The sequence below is a fragment of the Anarrhichthys ocellatus genome, unplaced genomic scaffold (assembly GCF_004355925.1).
Source record: "Anarrhichthys ocellatus isolate YVR2014 unplaced genomic scaffold, GSC_Weel_1.0 scaffold3, whole genome shotgun sequence".
Classification (NCBI taxonomy): domain Eukaryota; kingdom Metazoa; phylum Chordata; class Actinopteri; order Perciformes; family Anarhichadidae; genus Anarrhichthys; species Anarrhichthys ocellatus.
In genome coordinates, this window is record NW_022280033.1 from 3,693,053 (window position 1) to 3,702,713 (window position 9,661).

Here is a 9,661-nt window from a genome sequence, read left to right on the forward strand (position 1 = left end):
TATAAAGAGCGAGTCTCGTCAATGGAAGTTTCCAAATGCTGACGAAGCAATTTAGATGCAAAGCTATTAATAGAACTTGTAAAAATTGAGACAGAATTGCGATTTTTGCTAACAAATTAATGAATTCAACTATATTAATTGAGGGACATACGTATTTAGTTTGTGTTTTTTTTTTTTTTTTGTTTTTTTAAAGTAAAATAAATGGATGAGTAAATGTACTTCTAAGGACAATGGGAGTAACCGGTTTTTACTTTCGGTTACTAGAGATGTGCTAGTGGTGTCCGAAAAACTGCCTGCTAGACAACTTCATTCGTCACAATTAATACAAACTGTATAATGTTGACTTCAATATGTATTGCTGTTTCTCATATTTGCATCAACGTCCTTTATATTAGTAACAATTATACAGTGTAGAAATACTCTGAGGAACTTAATATATGAAAATATGTATTCATTTTATTAATAAACATTAGTTTATCTAGATTTGTATTCATCTGCCAAGTAATTAAAGCTTTAAAACAAATGTAGTGCAGTAAAAACTATAATATTTCCCTCTGAAGTGTAGCACAAGTCCCTCAAAATAGTTCTTAGTACATCGGCTACTGCCAGTAGTACCTCTGATTCAGAGATGGGCCAGTCTGCACAATTAGTACTTTTACTTTTGTTACCTAAAGTACATTTTGGTGCAAATAGGCTACTTTGTACTTTTACTAAAGTAACATTTTAAATGCAGGCATTTTAACGTAATTGATTTTTAATCGGGCACACACACGGACACCTATGCGGAGAGGAGCTGGTCCTCGTCGTTTTTTTTCCTTCGTATTTCGAGAAACAAGACAGGAAGGGTGTCGACGCACTGTCGAAGTGTGGCGACCCGAAAAAAGAAAGTCGTTGGTGTTTTTTGGGGGCTGACATGAAGATCGATATTCCTCCAGTTGTGTATTATTGATCCGCTAACGATGGAGAAGCTGACCGGGTTGTGTGTGCTGTTAGTGGCGCTGAGCCTCGCCGTAACCGAAGATAAGTTCTTCACAGAAAACGGTAGTCTCACTCTGGAGGTGAGTGCTTCTAATCCAGAACCCATTAAAAACATCCTGTGGAAATTCGATGGTCATCTGCTGGCTGAGTGGATCAAAGACAAGGTCCCTGTGGAGTTTTACCGCTCGTTTAAAGGCCGCTCAACCCTGAACACACAAAATGGACGGTTGGTCGTCAACAGCATGTCTGGAAATGACACGGGCGTGTATTCAGTGGAGATCAACAGCAACGTCCAGAGCGTGAGCTACACGGCTAAATGGATCAGGATCGTCCCCAAGCCTGAGGCAGTTCTAAAACCATTGACTTGCACATCTTCAAAGGCGTGTTATGTGAGCTGTGATGGAGACACCGAAGACGTGGGACCAGTCACCTACAGCTGGAAGATGGGAGCCAAAGACTGGGAGCTGTTGGGAAAGCGCATTGAAATCACCGACATTAAGAATGCATACGATAAGGACTTCACGTGCCGGATGGCTAACCCACTCAGTGCTAACGTTAGTGAACCCATTACCAATCCGTTCTACCAGGAGCACAAGCCGGATGGTCCGCAATCCGCTCTGTGGATTGTAATCGTTTTGCTGCTGATCATTTTGGCTGGTGTGGGTGTGGGTTTGTGGAAATTTAAGAAATTCCCCTTCCAAAATCGATGCTCCCACAGAACTGATACTGAAGTTCAACCAACAGTTAAACCAACATGTCAGCCTGAGATACTTCCACTTAACCCCGAACAACCTACATGAAGCGTGGAGCTGTTGTCTCACAGAAACAGGATCAACTGTCCTCAGGGTGCTGTTTGCAACAGGAAACATGGACATGTTTGCGTGGTTTTAGCTTCCAGCTGTGTGCATCATCCACTGTTACTTGCATTAGAATTATTCTCATACTTTTTTTGCCTAAACAATAATGTTGATTGGAGAACAGCATGAAAACATGATAATGTGTTTAAGAAAGGAAGATGAATGGATGAAAGAACTCATAAACTGCCTTTCAGTATCAATTCGGCTACATTTCAGCTTGGAATTCGTACTATTCAGACAATCCTACATGATCCAAACAATATACTAATAAGTATAAACTAATCTAACAAAAGTGTGAGATTTAATTACCCATCTCTGAAATAGCTACGCATCTTAATTTTCTTTATTTTTGACAAATGAAAGTCTTTTCTTTGTCTTTTTTAATTTAAAAGAAAAATCGCTTGTATTAATGCACCTTAGGAACGCTGTCACTATTTTGTTTCTGCTTCAATTAGCAGTTTAAGAAGAAGATTGAATGTACATCGTGTAAACATATATTACACATGCTTTTATGATAAAGTGAACAAAAAATGCAGAGTTAATGTCAAAGCATGTATATCTGTGCCATTATCTTCTGGATCAATCTGCTTAAAGTCATTTTATGCACTGTTGTCTGTAATATTGTTTGACTTTTACTATTTTTGTCCATTTAGTTTCGTGTATTTTTGTGTGGTAAGTTTACAAGCCACTATTTTTGTAATATATTGTGGTTAGCATTTTTAAGGTTTGATTTGCTATATGAATTGTTTATATAAAGTGCCCTAGACAATAAATTGTGTGACTCTGCTATACAGACTGTATTTGTCCATATTTTGCATGAGTAGCACGTGAACACAGGAAATAAGTGAGCCCGTAAGTGAACCGGGATCACCCTCTCATCTGCCAACTCATATGAAACCGCTGCATAGTTTTTGATGTCCTACATTGTGCTAAATCCTGATTTAAAGGCCATTGATGTATTCAGATCCTTTACTTAAATAATGGCAGCAGTAATACACAATTAAATACTTCTCTACAAGTAAAAGTCCTGCATTCAAAACATTACTTTCGTAAAAGTATGTAAGTAAATTATTATAAGAAAAAAAAGGTTCGATCCTGATTTAAAGGCCATTGATTGAGAAAGTATTCAGATAATTTTACTTAAATAATAGTAGCAGTAATACACAATGAAAGAGAGACTTAAAATTGAGAAATTTTACATGGCAACATTACTTCTGCTTACAACAAATACCAGTACTTGTTGTATTAAATGTAATTGTAATCGCGCACACACAGGACACCTATGAGAGGAGGAGCTGGTCCTCGTCGTTTGTTTTGAATTTCCAGAAACGAGAGGAAGCGTGTCGACCCGAAAAAGAAGAATTCCTCCAGTTGTGTATTATTGATCCGCTGACGATGGAGAAGCTGGCCGGGTTGTGTGTGCTGTTAGCGGCGCTGAGCCTCGCCGTAACCGAAGATAAGTTCTTCACAGAAAGCGGTAGTCTCACTCTGAACGTGAGTCCTCCTCACCCGGACCCCATTAAACGGCTAAATGGATCAAGAGCGTCCCCCAGCCTGTGGTAGTGATAAACATGGGGACATGGATATTATACAGAGGTGTGTATTGTGAGCTGTGATGGAGACACTACAGAGGCGGAACCAGTCACCTACAGCTGGAAGATAGGAGACCGGGAGCTGTTGGGAAAGGACATTAAAATCACCGTCATTAAGAATAGACGCGATAAGTTCATCACCTGCCGGATGACTAACCCACTCAGTGAGAAAGTTAGTGGAACCATGATCAGTCCGCTCTACCGGGGGGACGAGCCGGTGCCATCCTTTGCGTGGATTATGTGCGGTGTGTTCGTTGTGCTCGTCGCTGTGGCTGCTGGTGTGGATGTGTGTGGCCATGTGTGCATTTAAGATATGCCCCTTCCAAAATTGAGGCCCCCACAGAACTGCTCCTGCATATAAATCAAGAATTCAGCCTGAGGAACTTTCACTTTACGAACTAGAGACTGTATGAAGCGGTGGAGCTGTTGTCTCATAGAAACAGGATCAACTCTGTCCTCAGGGTGCTGTTTGCAACAGGAAACATGGACATGTTTGTGTGGTTTTAGCTTCCAGCTGTGTGCATCATCCACTGTTACTTGCATTAGAAGTATTTTCATACTGCCTAAACAATAATGTTGATTGGAGAATAGCAAATTGTTAAATTGCTTGTTATAATGCATCTCAGGAACGCTGTCACTATTTTTTTATGCTTTAATTAACAGTTGAAGAAGAAGATTGAATGTACATTGTGTAAACATATCATATTACACATGCTTTTATGATAAATAAAGACAACAAGAGTTAATGTCGAAGCATATATGTATGCCATGTCATTGGACTGACATCTTTTTATGCACTGTTTTCTGTAATATTGTTTGGCTTTTACTATTTTTGTCCATTTAGTTTACTGTATTTTTGTTTAAGGTTGGGGAAGAGGATACACTATTTTGATTTGATTTGCTTATGAATTGTTTATATAAAGTGCCTTGACAATAAATTTGTGACTTTGCTATACAGACTGTATTTGTCATTATTTCACATGACACGTGAACACGTGAACGCAGGAAATAAGCGAACCAGGAAGTGAACCGGGGATCACCCTCTCGTCTCGCTCCTCTCTGTGCGTTTTCTTTTGCCGGCTCTGGTTTCGCCTTCTTTGGCACTTGTCCCTTCGTGTTTTCAGACTCTGGGTTTTTTGGATAATGTAGCATTTCAAAATTAAAGCCCTTCAAAATGTCATTCATGAGCTAACTTCAAATCACATTCATAAGACAATTCGTCTAATTTCCGATTAGATGTTAGAGGAAATGGTGCATAGTTACAAAATCATTTATAATTATAATCTGAAAAATAACACAAGTTATCAGATAAATTAGTAAAAACTACAATTGTTGTTAGCATTTTAAAGTTTTGATTCGCATATGAATTGTTTATATAAAGTGCCTCGACAATACATTTGTGACTCTGCTATACAGACTGTATTTGTCATTATTTTACATGAGTAGCACGTGAACGCAGGAAATAAGCGAACCCGGAAGTGAACCGGGGATCACCCTCTCATCTCTCCTCCTCTCTGTGCGGTGATGCTCGTAACGTTAAACTAGAGAGACGCCGCCGCCTGTCCGCCGTACCGGGGATGGATTTAGAAGAAGCTCTTCAAGTTGTCGGTGCGTTTGGACCCTACCAGAAGCGGGCGGTGGCTGTCCTTGTCCTGACACAGGTTAGTGCATTTTTAAAAACAACGTTTTGTACATATGAGAAAACAATAACCGCGGTAAGCTTTCCGGGTTTTCACAGCTAGTAGCGCGACGTGGCTCTCATGCGCTATAACGTTGCTGTGGACCAACACAATAACACGTGTTGGCGGTTAAACATCATAACTTTAGAGCTGTCGACACGTGTTTACAATTTAGCTATAGCTACGAGTGCAGCAACTGCACTCTACAAACCCTGGATACTTACGTTGACACGCACTGCAAATGTCGGAGTTGTTTACATTTGGGCTATTGAAAGGAAATAGCTAGTAGCTACGTCATTCACTCGCCCACGTATTCCAAACTATTTAAGTAAATTCCCCCCCATGGTATGTAATATGTAATGTCACTTATATCAAATTTGATCGCACATATTGGCATCATGCGTCATGATTAAAGTTAGCCGTCCTTCTAGCTAACGCTAGCTAGTTAGCTTGCTCACCAAACGTAAATCCCAGAAGTTTTCACACGATGTGAGTCTGGTATTGATTTAAAGTCAGTCAGCTGATGCAGTAAAGCCTAAAGGAGCTGCCAACTCATATGAAACCGCTGCACAGCTGTTTGATGTCCTAAATTGGTCTAAATCCTGATTAAATGGCCATAGAATGGAGGAAGTATTCAGATCATTTTACTTAAATAATGATAGTAATAATACACAATGAGGCTTTTTAAACAGTTCATTTAGTTTAGGGAGTAGGATCATTTTCTCAACACATTAAGGAACCCAGATCACAGAACGTATATTTTAAACTTTATTTTGATTTTGGAAAATGTTACACCGACATCTGCTGAGACGTGTGTCCATGTTTTTAGACCATGCCAACAGGTGCTGTAGTGGTGATGTTAATGTGACTTCTCGTCTCTCAGGTTAGTACCATAGTGATCTGTTTGTTTCAGGTGTACATGGCCTGTCAGTCCATGCTGATTGTACTGGTTGGATCTACTCCAGAGTACCACATCGAGCCGCAGGACGTGGTCTCATCCAGCCAGCAGGAGCTCCACCAACACGTCGCCTTTACAGAGGACATTGACTCCATCGTGACAGAGGTGAGGGAGCTAGAGTTCATACGCCTCATCGCTTTGGCCCAAGCAAATGCCGCTGATTCAGCATGTGTGCTTCACCAACTTCTCTGTGTTCCCCAGTGGTTTCTTATCAAGCAGCAGGCCTATAAGGTCAGTCTAGCCGGATCGCTGTTTTTCGCCGGGCTTCTGGTCGGGAACATCGTGTTCGGGCCGCTCTCCGACAGGATCGGAAGGAGACCTGTTTACTTGACGGGTGAGGACAATCTCAGACCAGGATCAGACAGATTTTGCGCTGGATTTGAAAATGTAAACATTTAAAAGAAGTAGGTAGAAAAGGTTTCGTCCTATTTTAAGTTTAACAGATTTTAAATGGGAAGTTTCAATGATAACAATTCTGAAATATTTGCCAACAGTGATGGCCTGGAAAAACTGGGAAATGCACTTTTCAATTTTACAGCTGTTAAAAACTACTTACAAATTCAGCGATCAATATATTATTTGTTTTTCACAACCTCTTACATAATATACAACCTTTTATAAAGCATCTTGGATATTGAATTCAGTATTTTTGTTGTTATTATAATTCAATTTTTCCATGATTACTTGGATGTACTCAGTCACAGAGAGATACAGAATCGGGGATACATATTTTGAATTTAGGGGGGGAAAAAGATAGTGGTTTCAGATCGGTACTCTGTACCAGCAGGTACTCGCTGTGAGGTATCGTGAGAGATAAAGTTGGCTTGGTGCATCCCTAATTATGGCATTATACATTTGCTGTGGAGAACATGTTAGGACACATTTCTTTTCATCAGATAATTACTGCTGGGCAGAAAGTGTTAGTTTACACTGGGATTATCAGAACCTGCAAAGAGAAAGAGAGAGATTTGAATGTTTCAGGTGCGTTTACGCTGCATGCAGACATAAAAACAATACATCCACGAAGATACAACTCTACGCTGCCCCTCCTCCTCATCTGTTTCTCTGTCTCCCAGGTCTGTTTTTTGAGGTGATCTTCGGGTATGTGACCGCCTTCGCACCCAGCTATGAGGTCTTCGCCGTGTCTCGTCTCCTCGTGGGGCTGATGAACGGCGGCATCGGCCTCGTCGGCTTCGTTCTCACTCAGGAGTACGTGGGCAGGTCCTACTGGGCCATGACCGGTACGGAAACACCAGAACAATCCCATCATACATCACTCTATATGATATGTTGGTTTGTACCTGCTGCCAAATTAGTTGATCTTTTGTTTTGGATATTTTTCAAGTAAAATTCTGAATTTTCAGGGACCAAACCTGTGTTTCTTTCTTTCCATTACAAGGTGGTCACTTTAGCCTCTAAATGACCCTGCAGTTCCTAAGCTGTTGAATCGATTTTTTTAAATTTTATTTCCATCTTCAGGGACGTTGACAAGCATAAGTTTTGCAGTCGGCATCGCACTGTTTGCAGCTCTGGGCTACTTTATCCGGCCGTGGAGGACTCTGGCCATCGTGGCCAACTCGTCTGGTGTCCTGTTCTTCCTGATGTCTGTGTGAGTACGAACCTCAGAGATGAGATGAGTCCACACATAAAACCAGAACAATTAGAAGCCTTTCCTCTGAGGAGAGGATTCTAAAACACACACATGGATTGAATAGATATCGTGTAAGATTGGATCAGCACCAGTTTCAAGGCAATACAGGAATGTTAAGAATGTAAATAAAATGCAACTAAAGCAGAATACATTCAATTTGTCAAACTAACTAATTTTTTTTGTGTGCATCTTTTAGCCTATTCTTTTTTTTTTTTTTACAAATCACAATATAGTCACTAAATTAAGATATAAAGAATGCATGTTTTGTAGCTCATGAGATAAAAACATAAACACACTTGTGTAATTTGCTCCAGTGCATTTTAGCATTCAGAAGAAGTTAAAACCTGAAGAGTAATCTATTTGTTAGCGTCGTAGTAACATTATGAGTACTGGCCGAATATAAGACGACCTCCGCGTTTTTTAACACGTGTTTTTGGAAAAGGAATCTGTTGTTTTGAATATGTAAATATGATAAAGCCTCCGCTCTTTTAAACGCTATATCCAGAAAATCATATTTGTGCCAAAACAATGATCTCTCCTTACCTCCTTTCCTCCAGAACTCTTCCAGAGTCTCCTCGCTGGCTGTATTCTCAGGGTGAGACGGAGCAAGCTGAAGAGGTAAAATACATTTATACAATCGCAATGTCTGGGTATAGTTAAGTGCTGAGGCTTGTCGTAGATTTAAGCCCTAAGATTTAGAGAACACATATTGGGGTCACTTCTTTTCATTGAAAACATTATGAGCTCTAGAAAAGATCGGAATTAGAAGTGGCTGAGAGATCTGACAGGATTTACAGCAGCTTACATCATCATGCAATGACAACGTGAAACTCGTGAATTGTGCATGATCTTTGAAACGTCGTTCCTGACTGTTCATCTCGTCTTTACAGGTTCTGCGCTACATGGCGCTGAGGAACGGCAACGCTGTCAAACACCTGACACTGAAGCGTGTCGGTGCTGCTAAAGCCGGTAATCGCAGCGGGCGTGCGGGTGTCCTGCAGCTGGTGCTCCATCCAGTCCTCCGTCTGAGGACGATGGTGCTCATGTATGTCTGGTGAGTGTAGCACCACAGAAGAAGAACAAAACGAGCCCAATGCTGTTAAAACTTGACTTATGCTGCTGGTTCAATTCCTGCTCCTACCACAGACTCAGATGCTGCTTCTTTCTGTCCATACAAGCATAAAAGATATGAGTTTTCTGTAGTTTAGTGTCTCAACAGCTGTTGGATGGATTGCCATGGCATTTTGGTCCAGACGTTCAGAATTTGTTTTGTGATAAATTGAATTCCAAAAATGTTGCACATTCCATCCGGTCTGTCTGAGGTTAACACGCCGCTGATATCAACTGTAGGAATAAGCAGAATGTTTGCTTCTATGATGATGAAATATTTAAGTAGTCTGGGAATGCATCATGATGTAAAACCACTGTGGTTTGTAACATAACTACTGTGGTTTCTTCTGTAGTGATTAGAAATAAAGCTACTGTGAGGAGCAACTGACATGTTTACCACTTAAAGGATTATGTTGTGTATACTACTGCACACACACATCTACATGTTCACAACTTAAAACCTTTTCACCCTCTGGCCTGTTTCTGAACTTACTTTATCCCGGCTGCTAAATAATCAAACATACTTTTAACAGTTTGGCTTTCCGTTCACTCTGCATTATAGACGTGAAAAACTGCTTCTTTTTTTAGAGTAGATCAGGTTAGTCTGGTTGTACTCTAGATAATATATATAGTTCTCTGTTGCACAGTTAACAGTAAACAAGCTGCTCTGCAGGAACTGATGGTGCAAGATGTGAAACACAAAACAATAGAAATGTCAAGGAGCGGCTGAGTAGGCTGAAGATCTAACTTATAACCGAAAACGGATGCAGCTTTTAGTCACATTTTAAAGTGTGTGTGTGTGTGTGTGTGTGTGTGTGTGTGTGTGTGTGTGTGTG

General features: G+C 40.4%; 2 protein-coding genes across 2 annotated transcripts in view; both read left to right on the forward strand.

Annotated features, from left to right (window-relative positions):
- Positions 1-808: 808 nt before the first annotated feature.
- On the forward strand, positions 809-2,626 carry LOC116376818 (uncharacterized). The gene has a single exon (XM_031838305.1). It carries the CDS (start codon positions 960-962, stop codon positions 1,776-1,778), a length of 819 nt encoding a protein of 272 aa, XP_031694165.1. The 5' UTR covers positions 809-959; the 3' UTR covers positions 1,779-2,626.
- Positions 2,627-4,958: 2,332 nt separating this feature from the next.
- The window catches only part of slc22a15 (solute carrier family 22 member 15), a 9,179-nt gene continuing 4,476 nt past the window's right edge, over positions 4,959-9,661 (forward strand). The window contains exons 1-7 of the mRNA XM_031841853.1: positions 4,959-5,088; positions 6,020-6,169; positions 6,266-6,398; positions 7,141-7,305; positions 7,544-7,673; positions 8,273-8,333; positions 8,606-8,769. Of these exons, the coding sequence (XP_031697713.1) occupies positions 5,005-5,088; positions 6,020-6,169; positions 6,266-6,398; positions 7,141-7,305; positions 7,544-7,673; positions 8,273-8,333; positions 8,606-8,769 (887 nt within the window). The 5' untranslated portion in view covers positions 4,959-5,004. The remainder of the gene's footprint in view (positions 5,089-6,019; positions 6,170-6,265; positions 6,399-7,140; positions 7,306-7,543; positions 7,674-8,272; positions 8,334-8,605; positions 8,770-9,661) is intronic.